Genomic DNA, 22585 nt, shown 5'->3' with positions numbered 1-22585 from the left:
GGTTTCATCTGTGAAGACTGCAATTTTTGTTAAAAAAGATAATCCAACATGAAGACAAGAGAGCTGTCTATGGGAGAAAAATAAGCCATTCTGAAGCTGAGAAAAGAGGGAAAATTAATCAAAGCCATTGCACAAGCATTGGGCATAGCCAATACAAAAATTTGGAATGGCATTAAAAAGAAAGAAACCACTGGTGTATGAACATCCAGACACTGTTTTTCAGCCAAGAAAAACAACAGCAGTTGATGGCAGAAACATTGAGAGAGCTGTAAAGAAAACCCCAAAAACATCAGTCAGTGACTGATCACCAACAACCTCCACAGTGCGGGGGTGAAGGTATCACAATCCATAAACTTCAGCAAGCAGCAATGACCCAAAGCACACTACCGACACAACAAAGGACTTCATCAGGAGAAAAAAGTGGTTTTAGACTGGCCAATCGATCACCAGACCTTAACTCAGTTGAAAAATCATTTCGCCTCCTGAACAGGAGACACTCCCCAAAACAAATAACAACTGAAAGAAGCTGCAGTACAAGTCTGGAAAAGCCTCACAAAAGAAGAATGCAACAGTTTGGTGATGTCAGTGGGCCGCTGCCTTGATGCAGTTATTGCAAGCTGACTATCTGTTCCAATATTTTTGCTCACCTAAAAATTGTGCGGTCTGCCACCAAAGGTGCCATGTTTTAAGCCATCTATATGTAAATATCAGGAAATGAAGCTGAAATCAGAAATCAGAAATCTATCATCTCATATTCATCTTTTGATCTCAAACTCAAATGTCTTCGGCGTATAGCATAAACAAAAGAATTGGTCCTGCCTTTCCCATACTTTTGGAAGGGCCTGTATCATCTTATGGCCTCGGTATATTAATTCGTGGCCACACCTTATTAAAATAACCACTATGTCTCCTCATATTTTTGTAGTTTCTTATACCTTCATTTATTTTCTTTCAATGTTTATTTTAATGGAATGCTATACAATTATGTGCTAATTGGTACTCGCATAAAAAAGGACAGGAAAGTAACAAAGAACAACTCTAGGCAACAAAGTGTGATTTTATACATTTTAATTCGACTAGATGCACTCGATGATAGTCGATGATAGTGGATGATGAACGTTTAGTAAAGAATTCGCCTTTTCAGTGTCTTACACAAGCCCCGCCCAATTCAATCTGATTGACAGGGCGCGCTCCTGCCGGATCCTCCTTCCAGCTCGCGCTCTCTTTCACTGCTTCATACAAACCAAGTTTGCGCACCGGGATGCGCGAGCAGCCTGAACATGGCTCTCTACCGGATTTACTCATCCCTTTTTCTTTTTCTTCTTCACACTTTACTAGACTGTCAAGCACTGAGAAACTATCCGGATAATGAAGGTAAGCTTTAGGACAGTTATTATATTCCCACGTTTTTATTTCGTTTGCGTGCGCGCGCGCTTGGTGGCTGATAAAGGATGTTGCTGTTCACTTTGAACGGCTCTTTCCCATAGAATCCAAGTGAAGGGATAACAAGAGACTAATGCTGCTCAGCTCGGCAGGATGTATGGCGGTTAAAGAAACATGAATAATAAATGTTTAATAATGAATAAAATGTTTAATAATGGTTGAATGGTTTATTATTACAGTCAGTGCTGAAGACATTCCTTACTTGTTTTGCAGCTGGGCTTTTACTGCTGCACAGCAGGCAGAATCCGTATGAACAGACTAATCCATATATAAAGTCATGCAATAAGAGAATTAGGAGCTCGTGAAATTTAGCTTGTGTGTGAGACTTAACTGTAACCTCCACAAACAGGAAACACATCGCTTCTGAGATGGGACTGCTGAAGTGTTCCTTCACTCTCATCAAGTCTACAGCAAAGAAGCGCGCGCTGTCAGCAGCTTGTTTTTTTTTTTTTTTTTCTGTGACTGGTAGATGATGAGATAGATTGTTTATATATATACATATACACACACTCCTGAGCAAAAAATGGGCCAAATTGGCAAAAATAAAAATGAAGCTTTTAATGGTCTTAACAACAAATAAGTGGTCAGGAAATTAGCAAAAATTAAACAAATAGATAAAGGAACTTAGTATGGGATAACTTTTCCCTTTGAAAGTTTCTTTAAATGTTTAAGCTTTGTGGCCCATGATGGGCTGCATCAGGTGTGGTTATCTTTTAAGAAAAAAAAAAAATTTCCAGATGTTTTTGGAAAATTTGGTACACCCAGACATGTGTTAGTTTGAATTTTACACCAAACATTTTAACCATTATCATGATTTTACCTTTGCATAGAAGAAGACTATATAAGTGAATTTGTGAATGTGAATTAGCTTTTCCCCAAACAGTTCACTGCATCAAAAGTAAATGAGCAAAGTGTGGCGCAGGGGGTCTCAGAAGTGCATTTGTTAAATTCTTGCTAATTTTCTAACCAATGATTTGTTGGTAAGACCATTAAAACCTTAATATTTTGCCATTTTTTTGTGTATATATATATATATATATATATATATATATATATATATGTATATATATATATATATATATATATATATATATATATATATGTGTATATATATATATATATATATAAGTTGCAAAAAGTCACTTTAATCCATATATATATATATATATATATATATGGATTAAAGTGACTTTTTGCGACTTATACTATATTTTTTGCGACTTGTACTATATATGGATTTTGCGACTTTCTTTTCCTTTACAACCACAGCACAGTGAGGCACGAGCAGCCGTCATGGTTCCCAATCAGGATTAGAAAGCGGTTTAAACTCTATAGCATGACAACTATACAACTTAATATCATGGTTTTCGGTACATCACAGTATCTACCTGCAAAGACAATATAGAAAAGATCGATGCCATGTAATGCTGCAGTGCAAGTATTATTTGTTTAGGGAAAGTAAACAAATGTTAGCCTTTAGTAGCTTATCAGTGTAGTTTTTATTTTTGTCTATTATTCTTGTATGAAAAGTAGGTATTCCTGTTTCAAAACATTGACAAAACTGACATTTTCTTAATGGTAGCTTAAAGTTAATGGTACAGCTAACTCATATTTAATTATTATACCACAGCGCTGTTGAATTCTTGAAAATGATTGGTCATTGGTCATTTTCATTAACAGCAGCTCTGACAGTAGTGCTGGCTGTAATTCACAATACACGTATATATACTGTATGTAATGCGCTCTTTCATATACATTCTCAGTTTGATAGTAACATCTAATTCTCAAGGACTTGTATGGCAGATGTTGTAAGTTAGGCCTTATAATAAATGGATTAACATTCAGGATAAACATCTAATCGTAGACATCGTTTTCTGTAAGGACACATTTATTTAGCAATTAAGGAAGGAATCTTGGGAGTCAGCACTTTGTAACATTGAGTAGGTTTTCCATCAGAGTCTTCAGGACTGAGGGCTTTCTGCCTTCCGGTTTCTATGTATGTAATGTTCATGGCAAGCTGCATTTTTTTAAGCCTCTTAAACTTCAGGAGAGAGAGAGAAAAGAGGCTAGTGAGGGAATGACTGTAAATAGCTGTTATAATATAAGTGATTACAGGACCTAACCTGTCTTGCGGACATTCCACAACAGTTAGAAGTGTGACATGTCATTCATTAAAAACCTAAAACTTGTAATCACTGGCAAAATAATGCATTGCTGTAGATTAAGAGGAATAAAACACTTTGAGACAAGCTGTTACTGGAAAGAAGTCAACTTTCAGTGTTCTGCATCTTTTATATTTTGCTATATCTGGTAATAATAAATATCTAAATAAGCTGATTTCTCCTGAATGGCTACCTGTATAGAGGCAAGTTCGTAATAGGCCTATATGAACCTTTAAGAATTAAGGATGTGAAGGAAGATTTAACATGTGATTTCTTTAACTATATATGTTTACTAAGCTCTTTGGCTGTGTTTTGTAATCCAATTTCCTATAATTATGTCAGCACCTAGTGTTGATTCAGTTGGGTTCATTAGAAAATCAGCATCAGTTGTGCAGCTTGCAGTCCTTGTAATAAACAGCAGGTGGTACCCTGGAGGCCATATGTGTGGGTGTGTGGGTGCGTGGGTGTGTGTGTGCATGGTTAGTGCAGACAGTTGAGCCAAACACCTTGTCTTCTGGGTTATTTATTTTTTGTTAGTTGTTTTGTCTTATTGATTACTGTCATAAATTGTTGATGTTTCATTTTAGCTTTCTTAAGGTGCAACATCAAGAGCGGATGAATTTTGTACATGTAAACACTAGGGATATAGATAAAGTGGGAGTGAATATTGGGGCAATGCACCTCCCATGTGGCTTATTGTGGCACCACTGTAAACATATACACTGATCAGCCATAACATTAAAACCAACTGCCTAATATTGCATAGGTCCCCCTTGTGCCGCCAAAACAGCTCTGACCTGGCATGGACTCCACAAGACCTGTGAAGGTGTGCTGTGGTATCTGGCACCAAGATGTTAGCAGCAGTTCCTTTGAGATTTGTGTAGTGAGGCCTCCGTGGATGGGACTTATTTGTCCAGCGCATCCCACAGATGCTTGATCGTATCGACATCTGGGGAATTTGGAGGCCAAGTCACACCTTGAACTCTTTGTCATGTTCCTCAAACCATTCCTGAACAATTTTTGCAGTGTTGCAGGATGCATTATCCTGTTGAAAGAGGCCACTGCCATTAGGGAATACTGTTGCCATGAAGGGGTGTACTTGGTCTGCAACAATGTTTAGGTAGGTGGTATGTGTCAGAGTAACATCCACATGAATGCCAGGACCCAAGATTTTCCAGCAGAACATTGCCTAGAGCATCACACTTCTCCGCCAGCTTGCCTTCTTCCCATAGTGCATCCTGGTGCATCTCTTCCCCAGGTAAGCGATGCACACGCACCCAGCCATCCACATGATGTAAAAGAAAATGTGATTCATCAGACCAGGCCACCTTCTTCCAATCCTCCATGGCCCAGTTCCCACTGTGCCCACTGTAGGTGCATTCAGTCGTCTACAGGTGTCAGCATGGGCACTCTGTGGGCTACGCAGCCCCATACGCAGCAAGCTGCGACGCACTGTGTTCTGACACCTTTTTATCATAGCCAGCAATGAGCATCAATGAGCCTTGGGGGTCCTTGACCCAGTCGCCGATTCATCGGTTGTCTTTCCTTGAACCACTTTTGGTAGGTACCAACCACTGCATACCGGGAACACCCCACAAGACCTGCCATTTTGGAGATGCGCTGACCCGGTCGTCTAGTCAACACAAATTGGCCCTTGTCAAAGTCACTCAGATCCTTACGCTTGCCCATTTTTCCAGTTTCCAACACATCATCTTCGAGAACTGACTGTTCACTTGCTGCCTAATATATTTTTCCACTTCACCTGTTCACCTGTCAGTGGTTTTAATGTTATGGCTGATTGGTGTATATTTTTAATTCTGGGTGTTTATGTGCCTTGTAATAATGTCAGAAACTTTCATATCATGTACTGACTAATGCTATTTTAGAAATCTAGGCATCCTGAAGGAGTTCTGCCTTAATGAAAACTTTTTAGCTATGCTGGTCTGGTGGATTACAAAGTGGTGTAAACACATTAAACTATCCCAAATATAGTATTAATATAGCTGTATAGCATTAACTTATTGAACCAGACCTAGCATGTTCAATATAGCGTCCATATATTTGATTATCTAATTTATATTGCATATTTTAATTTTGAATCCAAAACCTCACAGTCTTCCAAAATGTAATTGTAAAGCAATATATTTGGGCACTGTTTGTTTACAAAATGTTATGTAACATTATAATATATATATATCACAGCATATATATCACAGGAAGTATGGTCAGCAAACAGTACCCCAATTTTAAGCATATAATGTTCAAACTTTTATAAAGAAATTTGCAAATACTGGGCAAGTACAGGCAGAACATGCAGTGTAAGATCTCAAAAACTGTCTGCATCTTAAAGGTCATTTCCTCATGGGAAAGAAAGAGATCCAGTCAAGGCTTGTTTAGCGTCTGGCAGAGTCTTCCGGCACCTAATTTAATGCTTCAGGGACAAGAAGAAGAAATTTGACAAGAAATGAAAATATAGAGCACAATGTGGGTAGGGAACCATTATTTTTGTAGGAAGACTTGTGGAAGGATGAGGCCAATATTTTCAGCGAGTAAACAGTTGCTATTAAAATATATTGCTTTAGCATAATTTTCATAGGCCAAAACCTTCTTTTAGAGTACTGTATCTATCTGTATGAGAAGAAGATCTGGACAACAACAAAAGATTTCTTTTTAATTGTCTTTTATTGGCATAATTCCAATATAAATGCATCCTTTACCTACACTACATTATACATTGAGGGGAATCAGACATAGGCAGGCTGATTAAATGATTCAATTTGTGCATGGAGCCATTGCTCCTGTATCTTCATGAGACCTTTAGGTTCCTCGTCTTCGGCTGCTCACTCTCATTAGCTCTGTTTTTTGTAAGCGTTCCTACTGTGTTTGGAGAGGCCTTCTTCGCTGTCATTGTTCTCACTACTTGGCACTGCGGCAGAGAAATTAGCATGAGAAAAAGTTTCCATTTTTGCTCTGTTTAGAGGCCATGGTGAAGGAAGGCCCGGTTCTCATTCTTTCTCTCGCGCTCTTGCTCTGCTATTATTTTCTGATCTGAGATCTTGAGAAGCATGAACCAGTTGCTTTTGTTCAAGGATGGTAATGAAGTCGCTTAATTGGCTCAATCTGTGGTCTTAGTTCCACCACTTTGTTTTTCATAGACAATCATTTTCTCAGCCAAGTAGACTGGGAGAACAAGGTTTGGTTATGGGCTTACATGTATTTATTTCCGTGAAACTTTTTAGGGTGTAACAGTACACAAAATTTTAAATTCAATATGATACATGAATATGCTGGTAACTCGATACAATACATTTTTGAGACAGCCAAACCTGAAAAAATAATGACAGTGTTTGCATGATCTATTCACGCTCTTAGCAGCATATAACAAAATAAAGGCTGTGCATTAGAATGTAACAAAATGACATTAAATGGCTAAGCTTTCACTGGTGTTACTCACAAAAGGGGGGTGTCTGAAGCACATGGCTTTTCTTATCCTGCTGTTAGTTAGTTGTGCTGTCAGAGTCACTTAGGTTTCTGTAGCCCTAGATGTGTTTTTGAATCCTGCATTCTTTACTACTGAATATGAACTTCCTAATATCTGCAGTGATTTCTATAGTGTGGGTTGAATCAACAAGGAAAGGCTGCTGGAAGGTAGTTTGTTGTGCATGCACATGCAAGCGTGTGTGTGTGTGTGTCTGTCTATGTGTATGTGTGTGTGTGTGTTTTGCTTTATTTTGTTGTCTGGTTTTAGAGACCGACACAGAAAGGTGATTTTGGACATTTTTGGGGTATTTTTCTGATACATCAGGTTGTAATACCTCAGTCCACAACTCATTCACTGGTGAGCATCGTAATATACCAGGAAGCCAAAGTGTTCCCATACACCAGACCTTAAAGATTTGGGGAAGTATTCCAGTTCCATCTTGGAAGATGACTAGATACTTGACTGAAGCCATTAGTGACAACGTTTACATGCACATCCAGTTCCGTTTAAGGTCTATATTTGGGTTGCAGCTATATTCTGAATACGATGTTTGTATGTGTACAGGAATCAAATTATTCCTGTATATATGGTTGTATGCCGATCTACACATGCACTTTTTCTTTCCTGCTGTTACATCCCACGAGATTCAAGATGCTGCCATTGATTACAGAGTATGCTCATTTATTACTTTTATTATTACTTTTTCACACTAATTTAATTACTCTACAACACTTGTCTAACACTTCTCACCATCACAAATGCCCGGCAACACTTCCTCAAATGTAAAGGATCTGTTAAGCTAAGCATCTGTTAGCACCCACAATTCCTTGCGGACTGAACATGCACATATATCTCCTTTCAGTGGATTTTCTGAATAAGGTGTTTCTGAATAACAAATTTCCAATTAAAACAAGCATATTTCAGAATTTGGGGAATCAGAATATTGTCTTAATCTGAATTGGGCAATCAGATTGTGGTGTTTACATGACTCATACTAATTAGAATATTTCCAAATTCAGATTAATATCAGAATATTGATATGCATGTAAACGTTGTCATTGTTTATCACAGGCTAATACGCTAGTATGCTAGTGTATTAGCACATGGAAAACAGTCTGATCAGGAGAAATATGTCTTTTTTTTAATAAACTCCTGTAGCCTCTCCTGATTCGAAATAAAGAGGAACTACTTTTTCTGAAAAGGGAGTGTGGGTTTAATTAAGTTTAAACGTCTATGACACTTCATGTAATGTAGGCGGTAGTTTCTGACGAATATCTTTATCTATCTATCTATCTATCTATCTATCTATCTATCTATCTATTTTTTTTCCTGATTTTCTCCCTAATTTGGTCCTGGCCAATTCGCATCCACCAGCCAGCTCTTCTCCTTATAACACCTATTAACTAGGGTGTGTGAAGGCTAAACACGTGCTTCCTCTGAGACATGTAAAGACAGCCATCTGCACCGAGAGCCTCATGTCGAACGATATGATACACAGTATTGCTATGCCTCTAAAATCTACTCTCTATAAGAAACAGGTGCCTTAAGCAGTTTATACTGTATCTCTACTCTTGGAACAGGCTCAAGTTTGCTTACAAAGCTGGTGTGAGCAGCTGCGTTTGCAAGAGAGGATTAATATAATGTGTGGAGTGGGCTTGTATTGATTCAGATGCAAGCTCTTCAGCTCTCCAAGCTGATTTTATCAAAAGCCCCCATCCTCCACAGAAGAATGAGCACCCATGGCCTCTGCTTCCTCTTACCTCTCTAAACTCCAAACTTTAAGTCTTATCTCTGTCAGAATAAATAACCTTGTTCAGCAAGACATGGTGCAGAGACCTGTGGTACTTGATCGAAATCTCTGTAGCAGGATTGTGCACAGATATTCAAATACCTGGCCTGGTTAACCTTTTGGGGTGCCAGTATTCAAACACTGAAGTCATTATTCAGGCATTCATTATGCTGTATGACCACATAGAGTCAGTGAGAAAATATGAAATATTTTGATACAGAAAGCATCACTGTCATGATGCGCAGGGTAGAGGTATGCATCAGGACTGAAAAAAAAGTCAGACTTTTATGAAGTTTGCCTTTTTTTTATCAAATTGAAGTTTGTTAATTCGAATGAGATTTTAACTCCTAAACTCAATTAGAAGACGTTTAGTAAAACTTATGCAGTGGAAAAATGATAAGAAATTACACCACATTAAAGTCACATTTTTCTCCTTCCTTTTCCTAACAATGGACTGAATGTCTTATGGATAGACAAACATTAAAACTTGAGCTCAATCAGAGCTGTCCCTCTGGTTCATGCTGGTTGATCAGTGTCCACTTGAGCATTTTGTGGTTGTGCTTCCCCAAAGCATCTTCTTGAAGTGAACTGAAGTGACGTGTGGCCAAGTATGGTGACCCATACTCAGAATTTGTGCTCCGCATTTAACCCATCCAAGTGCACACACACACAGTAGTGAACACACACCCGGAGCAGTGGGCAGCCTTTTTTTTTTTGTGCTGCGGCACCCGGGGAGCAGTTGGGGGTTCGGTGCCTTGCTCAAGGGTCTCACCTCAGTCATGGTGTTGAGGGTGGAAGAGAGCACTGGTCATTCACCCACCCCCTCCCCACCTACAATCCCTGCCGGACCTGAGACTCAAACCCACGACCTTCAGGTTACAAGTCTAACTCTCTAACCATTAGGCATCTATAGCAAATAGGGCAAACAATGGTTCTTTTAAATATCTTTTATTTAAATATCCTTCATTTAAAAGCTCAGTTGTTTGCACTTGTTGCTATAGATGGTGCTGTTAACATTTTTGCACATATACATTTTCCAAAGTCCATTCTAATGAAAAAATTTTGAAATAATTTGTTATTTTTCATATATTTAAAAAAAAAAAAAAAGATTTTTTTTTTTGCAGTATCACCCAGCCCTAGATACAGGTGCACTGTTTTTGTGGATATTACAGGCTGTTGTCCTAGTAAGTATTTATTGACAATGTCTTTGGGGTTTTAAGCACTGTGTAATCTGGAAACTCCTAGGACCTTGTTAGTCCACCTAATTAAGCATATTTCAAATGGATCCCGGTTGTATAAGACCTCTCAGTTTCTAGTAGGTTTATCCAGTTCATCCAGCCCAATCTTCTAGCTTTATTAGCATGTGCACTGTCTGGTTGTTGGCTGCCATGCTAATGACAGCAGAGCTGACTGTAGACCATTTATACCATTTTAATTTATACCATTTATACCATTTTAATAAAATATACATTTTAGGATGTTTATTATTGTCTGCCCTCTTGACGAGTTTGAAATGGTAAACATTTTTTGTGGAGTTTATTTAAGGAGTTTAATTTTGTAGACGTCAGCCTGTAGATGATCCTATCAAGCTTTGAAACCTGTTGGTTTCCTACCTTCGCATCACCCTAAGCAATGTTGTTGTTGTTCTTTCGGCTGCTCCCATTGGTCCACATGTTTGATTTGGCACAGGTAATACACCGGATGCCCTTCCTGACGCAACCCTCCCATTTTTATCCATGCTTGGGACCGGCACTGAGAGTATGCTCCCAGTGGCTGGGTTGTATCACCCCAAGTAATATTGTTCTTATTTTGATTTGCTGTGTGCCAGCTTATGATATCGTCTGCATTTGTTATTGCTCTAATGGTGATACACAGGCAAATCCCTACTGAAATGCTCTCCTCTGAAAGGCCTCCTGAGGTCCCTGATATCTTTTGCATAGCTACAAATTTTAGAATGGCTCGATATAAGCTCATATCCGGAAGATGATGATGTCACTCTCCTGGTGTGTGGCCTCAGTTTGAGTGCATTGTGCTGTTTTGCAGCATTAAGCTTTCCAGGGCAGGAATAACCCTTAGTGAGACACACATAAACAGGGGCAGGTGTGGGGTAAGATGTGTGTTCTTCTAATGAGGCATCCCAAGAGTGTGCTCTCTCTCCTCCTGTGTGTAACTACAGGTCACCATCACACGCTACATCTAACAGGCCTATTTGTACCAGTCATCATTACAAGCTGCTTTCTGGAGTCTGTCAGTGTTCTGTGGCACACATTATACACACTATTAATTTGGGAAGTGGTTCTGCTCCTTTCTATTCCTCTACTCACTTGTTTAAGTGCTTCCTGTTTAAAGGTAGTCTGGGCATTGATGGAGACAAGTCCCAAATGACTTGTTCTTCCTATGGCCCTGTGTTTACATTATAATATATACATAACGTTAAATTGGTTCTGGTTTGTAGTAGAGATGTGCCTTCTGCCTACTTTTAGTAGTTCAGTATGCGTAAGCATTATTAAGTGAATATTTGTTTAACCACTAGTAGAGGGAAAAACAGCTTCAGTGAAGTGTTATTAAGTAATTCTCCACTGCAATTAAACTACTGTTGGTGTCAGTGTCGGTGCATTTGTTTATGTTACAGATATATGGAAAAATAATAATCAGAAATAGACTATAGGCACAGAAAAAGCTTTACTGAATGTCAGCTCAGTATTTCATCCCTAGCAACGAACAACTCTCGTGTTGGTAAAAACCATGAAAGGTCAAACTGCCATAAAGCGTAGAAGTTAAAATACATTGGAGTACTGAATTAAAGCTAGAAATAAATGCTCCATGTGAAAGCAATGTTCATGTAAAATGAACAGTATCACAGAGCAGCTGCACATGCAGCATCACTTCTGGTGTAAAATTCTACTGGATGTTACTGGGAATGTATTGTGGGTAACACTCTATGTTAATGTGCTCTTAACTAACATTATTTATTGCGTTAGTTGACATTAACAAATAACTTCAGCACTAATAAAACATATGCAATGTTAACAAAATAACAAGGACCTTACGTGGATTAATTGATGTTTGTTTAGATGTTAACTAGATATAACTGCACTGAGTAATGTTTATGCAATTCATGACAAAAAATAAATCCAAACAAATTAGCACAAATTAATTTACATAATGTTCCCAAATGTTGATAACTTACTGAACTCGGGAACTTGCTATTCAGCCTCAGTTCTGAATTTTGCCAATTAACAATCGTCAACATGCTAATGAAGGTATTGGTTCACGTTGCTTATTGTGGGCTTAATTTTACTCAGCGATTTTGCACATTTACTCAGTGTGAACATTAGTTGATGGGAGTGTTGATTGTTTGGGTTATTTGGTTTATTATTAAAAAAACATCAGTTGATATATGTTAGTTACTTTGTTAATGTTACTTATGGTGTATTGGTGCTGAAGTAAATGTTGTTGATATTAACTACTTCATTAATTAATGTCAATTAAAGGAACCTTAATGTAAAGTGTTAACATATTATCTATGTTACGCCATGCAAGCTTCATATCCGCCCATCCTCTCCCATCCGCACGAGAGTAAAGACCCCAGTCGAGTTTTTTCAGTTCCGATGCACTCTTCTATGCTACTTTCATATTTTCTTGCTAACTTCATGTGGTCGTAGGGCATAATGAATGCCCGAATAATGATTTTATTATTTGAATGCTTGCGCCTCAAAAGGTTAACTGCATGGCCCTAGTTTGTAGGACTGGAACATTTTAAATAAAACTTATCATCCATCACCTTCTGTAGGATATTAAGTACTTCCTGTGTTTGGACCTTTCATTTTGCACTATGTTGGGTTTGAAAAGTACATTTTATCCGAGCGAACATCTGCTTACTGCTTATCTCCTTCCATGGAGCCTGGGTGGTCTTTCTCAAAGATAAAATACTGGTTACTACCATATCAGCTGATATGTCCATATCTTTGGAGCAGGAGCTCTCAGCATCTGCAGCTTAACTCTGTAATCTCTACTATGACAGACTACTGCAGGTCATGACTTCCTGTCAGCAAACCATGCGGCTCATTAGTTCTCAGCCTCCTGCTAATTTCCGGAAGATGAACAAAAACCACCAAATGCTGCAGTACTCATATTTAAATATGACAGTGTGAGTGACCTATCTTTGGCAAAGCTAATATAATGGAACTTTTTTAGGTCAAAAGTTTTTTATCTTTCCCTCGTTCATGGAAACATGGAAAGTTTCAGTTGTTGTCTGTCTCTTTTCTTTTCTTTTCTTTTACTTCATCTTAGACCTATTTTAAAAGACTAGGAGCTCAGTTGACAGGTTCCTGTTGGAGGCTTTCTTTAGCCCCAAAGTGAGCTATCGTCTCCCTGTGGACTGCACCATTCACAACTGACAGCTCACTTCCTCTTACCCCAAAGTATATCGGATTTCTGCCTGGCCATATCCTTACGTCACATATGTGTAAAGAGTCAGACCCAGATTTAGACTATTCCTATTCACTCGATCTATATAGTGTCATTGGGTATGAGTTTTTTTTTTTTTTTTTTTTTTTTGAGATGTATTATGATCTAACATCAAATGCTATTATGTGTAGAAGCCTGTCAGACCATCTTGGGTTCTTTATATTCCTATAATTTCTTTAGAGGCACATTCTTGTAAAAATAATATAAATATGGCATTTAAGGTCTCAATGCTCTCTAATAAAGCATTAAATAATCACATATATGGTAAGGCACTACTAAAATACACTCGCAGCATGTTATTTTATAGGGGCTGTGAAGACGTATGTGTCTGATGTGAACGCTTACATGAATAAGTCAACATGATGGTTTTGCTGTTTATGCTCTCTTTGGCTCCTGCTTGCACTGAAGGCGCTTGCTGATGGGTGCGGTTTATTGGTAAAATTGGTTAAACCTGATCTCTGACATTGATGTGATCTTTTTAGCCCCCAAGGGAGTGTATCTGGGGAAAATGGCAGAGGTAGATTCGGGGGTAAAGGATAAAGAAGAGGCTTTGCCCTCTTCCTATTTTACTTGTACTTTAAGCAAATTTAGGTGTCAAGTGTAATTTGTGCAACAGCATCAAATTATGTAATAAAATGTATCCAAGACACAGATGTAAAAATGTGGGCTATATTGTAGTCGAGTATGGTTGTCACAATAAGAGTATCTATAAGAGTATGGTTGTCACAATACCAAAATTTTGACTAGATAGCCCTATAGTCTTGCGATTCTTGATACCGAAATGATATTGGTGAAAACTAAATAAATACATAAATCAGAATGGGAACCCCATACAAAAAAAAAAAACTCCACTACTTATTGTACACCCAGAATTCTGGATGCGCTATACCTTGCTGGATGTATTTTGTTGTATGTAGGAATATCAAATTAACATGCACAATTTGATTCACCTATAGCCAAAATATAACGTCAGATTAGTGTTGGTCTATTTAAATGCAGTATTGAATGTGACTGAATTAAACCTTTTCATCATGTTGTAGTATTGAAAAGGTATTGAGCTTTGGATAACTTGTGTAACTCTATCCTATAGCTCTATCCTATTGCTTGGAGATCTCTCGTCCTCTCCTACCCCTTTCTCTATGTCGCTGTCTCTGTCTGTTTCTCTGTCTCTCTGCCTCTCTCTCACTCTGTAGGTGTGTCTCTCCCAGTTTTCATCTCTATGCTGAATCAGACAATTTGCTTTCAGAATAGAGTATAAAGAAAGTGAAACATTCTTCTCTTTACCGCTGTAGAGCTCGTTATGTTTGTAAGCATTATATGTCAGATCTCTGGAGAAAGTATTCTGATGCTTTTATAAGACTATCATTCTGATTTATGTCTGGTAATAATGTATGTTTAATCGTGTCCTCTCAGTAATACACTGGTAGCCCTTGACACCAGTAAAGACAGCTGTAACCAATTAATGCATATTTTTTTCCCTTTACATTAAATCTGCCTCTTTACTCAGCATGAAACCCATAACCATTGTATAAAGAATTTTAATTATGTGTGTGTCATCCAAGCTTACACACACAATTCACTTTTAATTAGAGGTTGGACACAGATTTTTGAATTATGCTACATTTTTTAATTTAACGCCATAAGGTATGCAACAGGAGAATGAGAAGCTGACACATGGCATGAAAGAGGAGGAACATCTGAGGTTTGAATGTGATTAAAAATTAATCGCTCTGCTTGCCCGGCCTGTAATTGGTTTGGGATAAAGCTCAAAATGGGAAGTTCAGGGCTTAGGCTACAGAGAGACAGTCTGACTTATATAAATAGAACTTCAGAGCTTTTTTCACCTCCTAATAAATGTTGTTTAAGCAATAGATTTAACAAGGCCGTGAAAGTGTTTGTTATTCTTAGTGTTTGTGAATGGATTTGAACTGTAAAATTTGTTTAAGCTGTGAATATTTAATTAATCCTTAATGTTTTATATATGGCCTTTTATAAACCACAGTAATCATTAGATATAAAACACTGTATTCATTATAAGTAAATCAAGGGTAAAGGCACTAGGACCTTGCCATTTATATCGAAGATGTTTTGGAAGATAAATATAGGTAAAGAATTAAAGCTAATTTTTAAGATTGAATTTTTATGTTAATGAATATGTGTAGCAGACTTTGAACATGTGGGTAAGATGTGTATATATGAGTAAGCATGCTTCACAAGTACACATTAAACTTGAAATAATGAAAACAGCTGTATTATAATCTCTCTCTCTCTCTCTCCATACAGTTACCCTTCTGGACTCCATGTCAGCTCCAGGAGATCTGGGCTGGGAGGCCTACCCATCAGAAGGGGTAGGTAGATTTGAAGGTTTCCTTACTCATGTGGCTTACACACAAAGCTTACGCTTTGTGTTTGTATAGTTTGGTATATAATGAATTTAAGTATCCTGTCTGGAAGCCATACTTTATCTGCTTTTGGTTTGCTGATCCTCTGCCAGGGAAAGAGAGAATACTGTGAGAAAAAGTCCACATAAGGCAATGTGGAGCATTCACAGGGAGTCGCCCTCATTCTAAAATCATTCATTTTTGCACAAATATTTTTTCAGAAGAATCACTTTACTCATACAAAAGCTCAATTGTCAGGTCAGTTTGTGTTCTTTAGTAACCCTTTGACCTCACAGCCAGGTGGCTCTGCTATTATTCTGCTGGGTTTGAGGGCAGAATCTCACTCATCTGTGACCCTGGCCTCTCGGGCAGATATTTTTTGGTTATGACAGAAATGAAATTTCACACACAGCTCCTTAAAATAAGGGTAATCTTTCCCAGACTCACATCTGTCACTATTCTAAATCAACGAGTCAAGAAGAAGTCAAGGACTGTTGTATAAGTTATTAGGCTATAAAATGCAAATGTTGATTGAAAGGTAGCTCCCTCCTGATGAGAAGAGAAAAAGCTTCCTCCTGTTCACGCAGTTTGTTCTTGTTGATTACTGACTTTTAATGCTGAATGCAGTAGCATTTAATTAAGTCTCCTTTTTAATGCAGTCATCATTCATCTGTCAAAGTCTCTCCATTAAGGACAAAACTCAAACTGGCGAAAAAAAATCTCAGAGGGCACTGAAAGTACACCCAACCAACTAAAGAAAAGCTTTTATTAGAAGCCACTCAAAAGCTAAACAGATACAGAGTACAGAGTTTTACTTGGTAGAACTGATATGTTTTATCCAACATTAGCAGAAAAAAGGACACACGTGTGTCACTGCGGTGAAACAGGACATATGCCCTGACCAAATGGTGCACTCTTCACTTAGCGGTCCGTGTTTGTGCGAGATCCGTGATTCATATTCATAATTTAATCACTGAACTGTCTCTACTTCTCATGTAGTGTTTGACCATAGTGCAGCAAAACCATGTGAGAAGGATGGATTAATAACATAGGTATTTAATAACTACAGCCTCATCTTGTTTATTTGTTGCGCGCTTCCTAACTAAATGAGTGCTTGACAGCTTTAATATAGTTTTCTATATTAGTTTTAGTAATGCAATCCAAATTTAATAATGTTTCCTTTAACAAGACCTTACAATGGCTGAATATACACTACCAGTTCCAGCAGTTTGTTGTACTATACTCAACCCCAGGTTAAGATTTTATTGTATTTCATTACAATATTTCCACAGTTGCATCAGCATAAATCACCGCATATATTTCAACAACTGCCATATATTTATTATGAACACAATACATCACTGAACCATGTAGAGATGTGGATTGAGACTGGGATCCTGAGGGGCCCAATGAAAAATTTGCATGATTGGGAGGATTTTACTTTCATGTTAGCATGAGTGGGGGTCAGATATGAGGCTTGCGGGACATAGCAAAGCAACTTTCATTAATATGCAACAGCATTGAAATGGTGAGTTGGTCACATGAATGTTTACCATGTTCAGCTGCAACCTTTTGGTCTTGTAGTCAAAATGAGAGTAAAAGCTACACCTTGTGGACTTTATAACCTGCTACCTGTGAATGAGTGAGTTACATGTTAGGTCAATGTGGTGCTTTGAGATTTAAAAAAATTCTCTATTTCTCATGTTGTCTCTGTCTTTCCACATGCAGTGGGAGGAGATCAGCGTGATGGATGAGCGTAACATCCCCATGCGCACTTACCAGGTGTGCAACGTGATGGAGGCCAACCAGAACAACTGGCTGCGCACAGCACTGATCCCACGTGCTGGTGCCCGCCGTGTTTACGTTGAACTCAAATTCACACTGCGTGACTGCAACAGCCTGCCCGGTGTGCCCGGAACCTGCAAGGAGACATTTAATGTCTACTATCATGAATCAGATGGTGCAGTGCCACCCCCACCACTACGGCACGCTCGCGAGAGCCAGTACGTCAAAATTGATACGATCGCAGCAGACGAGAGCTTCACTCAGAGCGATGTGGGGGAGCGCGTCATGAAGCTCAACACGGAGGTGCGCCACATCGGCGGACTCAGCAAGCGAGGCCTCTACTTAGCATTCCAGGACCTGGGTGCCTGCATCGCCCTGGTATCAGTTCGTGTGTTCTATAAGCGATGCCCACTGGCCGTGACGAACCTGGCACTTTTCTCCGACACGGTGACAGGTGGAGACCAGGCCCTGGTGGAGGTGCGAGGGTCCTGCGTGGAGTATGCTGAGGAGCTGGAGGCACCACGCATGTTCTGCAGCGCAGATGGAGGCTGGCTTGTGCCTATTGGACGCTGCGTGTGCAGGCCCGGGTTTGAGGAGATCGATGGGCAATGTCAGCGTGAGTGTTACCAAGCTCGTGGTTTTACAGCAGAGATTAGAGGGAGTATTATGGGAGCCCAGTCATATTATGTGTTATAGGATTCAGAGCTTACAAAAGACAATGTGTATGATGCAGTGAGCCATATTTTGTAGTTTACTGTGTGTGATGAAGTAAACACAATCAAGAAAACTTCTGTAGATAAGGGCACTGGATGGCTGAATAGAGAGAGGATAACAGGTGTGGGTCCTGTTACATGCTTTTCTAGCATCTGTTTTGAAATAAACGCACTTGAGAATGCTTTCTTTCTGTCTTATCATAGGGCAAATGGTGCTGAGAAAGTTAATTAAGTTTTGGATTTTCTCATCTGGATCTTTCAGAAGAAATGAGAGGTTGAATGACATAAAGTGAGTCATTTTAGGGATGTAGATGTAAACAAGCCTTACTTTTTGCAGGTTTCTCATTTCTAAGGCAAACTGTCCAACTGCACTGAGAAACACGTTTTGTATTTGCTCACTGGGATCTGTCAGTGGATATGGAGTCTATTCATATATAAACATTGTATGTGCTTGTATGTCCTAGGGAACTTTAACAGGCTTTGTATTTAGTTCACTGGTCATATTGTTTCAGTATATAAAGAGACAATCTTTATATACAATCTGATTACATTGGCCTCTATGTACATTCTCAAGCCTGTTGGCTGTATTGCAATTCAGAATTTAAAAATTTTTAAAAATCAAAAATTCAGGTTTTGAAAGTGCTTTATCATATAAATGCTTTCTCCTGTTTTTTTAGCATTACTCTACCCTTGACCAGTGGCTCATAGTTATGTTCTACCTCTCCCAGCTAGTCTCCTTCCCTGATTCTAACTCATTTTTCCAACTGTCTGAAATCGTTGACCATCTGGGCAAAAATGATGTAACCATGTTAGCAAGATATTTTGTCTGGCTAAGATAGCAAGGCAGCAGAGAATCACAGAGGAGAGATGGGGTTGAGTGGATTCTGAATTTTATATGCAAACTTCAGTGTATAGTCAATGTATGTTCAAACTTCATGTATATTAGCATTGCAAATTCTGTTTTCTGCAATATTATTATGTAAAATTAGATTAATCTTCACTTACATGGAAATGTTCTCTGCAACATTATTAAATGCAACATTGTCTATGACGATCATGCTAGAAGTTACTTCCAGTCATGTCTTCTCTGGAAGAACAGTCATTGAGCCTCATTTATCAGTCTTTTAGTAATGTTATTTATAAATATTTTCATAGGTCACACCATACTAAAAATTCCTGCCAGATTTGCAAAAGATTTGGTAACACTGATTTTCTTTGTCCCTGTGTGAGTATGTTGATGACTGCCAATCGTATGTAAATGGTGAAACAGCACCTCCTATAAGCTCATATATCTTTTATAGGGTGCCCTTTCTTTTGTCTTAATTGAATGGTTAGTCTTATTTCTCTTGTCATTAATATGAAGCAACTTTTCATATTAGTTTGACACCAGTTTCATTACATTTATTTACAGTTATATGATTATATGACAAATGACATGACTTATACCTTATCAATCAAGCTTTATTGAGGTTCCTCATATGTAAATTTACAAACTCAGGAACAGCTGTTAGGATACAAACATTTTTCTGAACTACCAGGATATTCATGAATACCATATTTCAGGATTTTCATGAATACATTTTCTGTTACAAATGCAGCAGCTCTACTAGGATACAAACATTTTTCCAAACTAACAGAATTTTCCTGAATACAACATTTCAGTATTTTCGTGAATACCACATTTTCTGTGTAAAGGCTCCTGAGAACAATTTGCAAATAAATTTGTTAATATTCACCTTGAGGCCCACTGTGTGTGTGACAGAATGGAATGATGACTGTTTTGCTGAACTTGAGGCGGATTATTGATATGCATTAGGGTATGACAAACTTTCTCACCTTTATGTACATAATTCCACTTCTTTGACAGAATAATACACATAAAATGTTCTCACATGCCTGCTGAGTCGTTGTAGCAGAAGAGAGGGGTGTCTTTCTTGCAAAGATATCTTGTTAAACACTGTGAATTAATAAGTAGAGATTCCTGGCTGTTGGCTGCTTTGTTTGAAATTTGTCTGATGAATAGTTTTGGGTAGAAAACCAATTTTTATGACTACTGAGACTACTCAGTTTATACACTTTCATGACTACTGCACTGGCATTAAAGTGTAATTGTTGATCATGTTGAGTACTGGATTAAATTTTAGCATGTCATCCAAAGAACTAGAATCTCCTCTGATTCTGCTTTCATGAAGAACCACAACAATCCTCAGTGAATGGTACTAAATCCACATGTTATTGTTCTTATTGTTTAGCTCTGCTATCCTCTGAATGGAAATGCATAGGTGCATGCAATCCACCTCCCTTTAATCAGAAATCAGCTACCTAATATCTTCATCTCGGCAAAAGAGTAGTGAGCAATCTTTGTTTGACGTTGCAGTTCCCATCGAGAAAGACAAAGATGAGCTTTTCAGACCTACAACTGAAAAAAGATGACACACATGGCTGCGCACGGGTGGTAGCCTTTAGGGAAAGGTAGACAGCTCATGCGGTGTCTCCTGCTTCGTCATGTGTATGATAATGGATTTAAGCACAGCTCTTTGTGCTCCCCTGTCTCTTTCATCCAGTGCGGCGCTAATGGATTCATTAAAGGGAGCTGCTTGCCTGACACCAGAGCCGTTCTGTAATTGCACTCTTATTGTTGCATTCCCGGCCCATGCCTGTCTGATTTTTCACCTCTTGTTTGCCTCTTGGTGTCCCCATGTGAGACAGACTGTGCTGTGTGCCTGTCACTTTCAGACCTCTGTTCTAAGGAGCCTGGCACTTTTTAAATATTCATAGCCCTTTCGTGGACTCCTGAATCGAGGGCGGATGTGTAGGTGGGGGGAAGGAAATGAGAGAAGGATGGTGGTGATTTTAGCAACAAAGAAAGTGTTAGAAACGGGACCTGACTGTATATATACGTGAGAGAAAGAGAGAAGGTGCTGTAATTAATTATCACCTAATTTGTTAGCATGTCACCAGTCTTTGTTTCGTTTATGAGAGAGCTCCTGCTGGATCTGTTAATGGCTGTTAAAGATAACAACAGGACAGGTCTGATAAGACTGACTAAAGAGCTGCCTGTCTTTGTATAAAATAGCTCTTTGCTTTACCGTCTGTCTCCCAGCACATATAATGTAAAACCTGAGAGAGGCTCAAGGGGAACCAGCCCAAAAAGAACTTGGGGTCTAGTCTAGCTTTTCCACCAACTTGAGAGATAAACGAAACTGTCACAGCGATGACAGTTGCGTTTCTGCATCGTTATTATGGCGTACAAGAACAGAGTTATTAAGCCCAGCATGGAGGAAGTGCTTGGATTAACTGTTCCTTTGTCTGATCGACCGTTTGAAAAAAAAAAAAAGCTTATGTTGGCTGCTATGAAAGTATTGCTGAAAAAGCTAAATATGATTTTAATATTTTGCCATTGGTAATGACAAGATGATATTTTACAATAAAAAAATAATTTCAATTGATTGTGGATGAAAATATGAAAAAATGAAGGTAGACCTAAAAAACCCATGATTAGAATATTAATGCATGTCTGGTCGCTTGTTGTGTATTTTTGTTTCACGAATGCATTCTTTTTTCCTGGTACAGTTTTGGAGCAAATATACATCTGTGTGGGATGAAAGATGAAATAGCACAAGCAGCTTTTGATGGAACATGCATTGCACCATCGATCAAGAATCGTAGATCTGTGTCTAAATACAAATACATTATTCGGATTCAACATATAATGACTTCTGAACAGATAAAAATACAAATTAGAATAGGAGGTGCACTATTATTTTTTTTTTTTAAAGAAAGCTTGCCAGATAGGATCACAGGGCATCTACTCTAGTCTAGACTTCAGTTGTGCATTCCGACTAGGATGCAACAAAAAAGTCAGATGAGCAGCAGTTTTTGTATTTTCATGCAGGTGTGAGTGAGTGGTTAGTGAGCGGTAACCTGCAGAACAAACAAAGACCACTTTTGTTAACATGCATTTACTTTCATCCGTTCTATTTTGGAAAAAGGAATGTGTATTTGTTAGAATTTGTGCCATGTATTTACTTTTTTTTAGCCTAAAAGTCAAACAGAAATTAAATTTACCTTTATGTTCTGTGTTCTTAACAACTCCTAGTGTTATGTGTATAAAGTGGCATAAAGTCAACAGAAAAAGACAATTAAATCATTGTGTATGGCAAGTAATTATCATACACACTTTGTTCAGTGTAAAAAGGTTGTGGAAAGGCTGCATCTGTTGAGACTGAAGGAGAAAAAGCACTGTTAAAACCACACATCCATCCATCTAAACAGTGAGGTTTATACCACAAGCTCACACACAGCCTCATGCTGAAAGATTTACTCATGTTGGAAGAGATCCTAATCCACAAGAGTGTGTT

At 38.4% G+C, this 22585-nt stretch overlaps 1 protein-coding gene across 1 annotated transcript in view; it reads left to right on the top strand.

Annotated features, from left to right (window-relative positions):
• The first annotated feature begins 1222 nt into the window (after window positions 1-1222).
• Window positions 1223-22585, top strand: part of ek1 (eph-like kinase 1) — an 85000-nt gene continuing 63637 nt past the window's right edge. The window contains exons 1-3 of the mRNA XM_026938058.3: window positions 1223-1374; window positions 15629-15693; window positions 17455-18127. Of these exons, the coding sequence (XP_026793859.1) occupies window positions 1281-1374; window positions 15629-15693; window positions 17455-18127 (832 nt within the window). The 5' untranslated portion in view covers window positions 1223-1280. The remainder of the gene's footprint in view (window positions 1375-15628; window positions 15694-17454; window positions 18128-22585) is intronic.

The sequence above is a fragment of the Pangasianodon hypophthalmus genome, chromosome 22 (assembly GCF_027358585.1).
Source record: "Pangasianodon hypophthalmus isolate fPanHyp1 chromosome 22, fPanHyp1.pri, whole genome shotgun sequence".
Classification (NCBI taxonomy): Eukaryota; Metazoa; Chordata; class Actinopteri; order Siluriformes; family Pangasiidae; genus Pangasianodon; species Pangasianodon hypophthalmus.
Note: the sequence above shows the minus strand (reverse complement) of the source record. Positions and strands in the feature narration are given on the sequence as shown.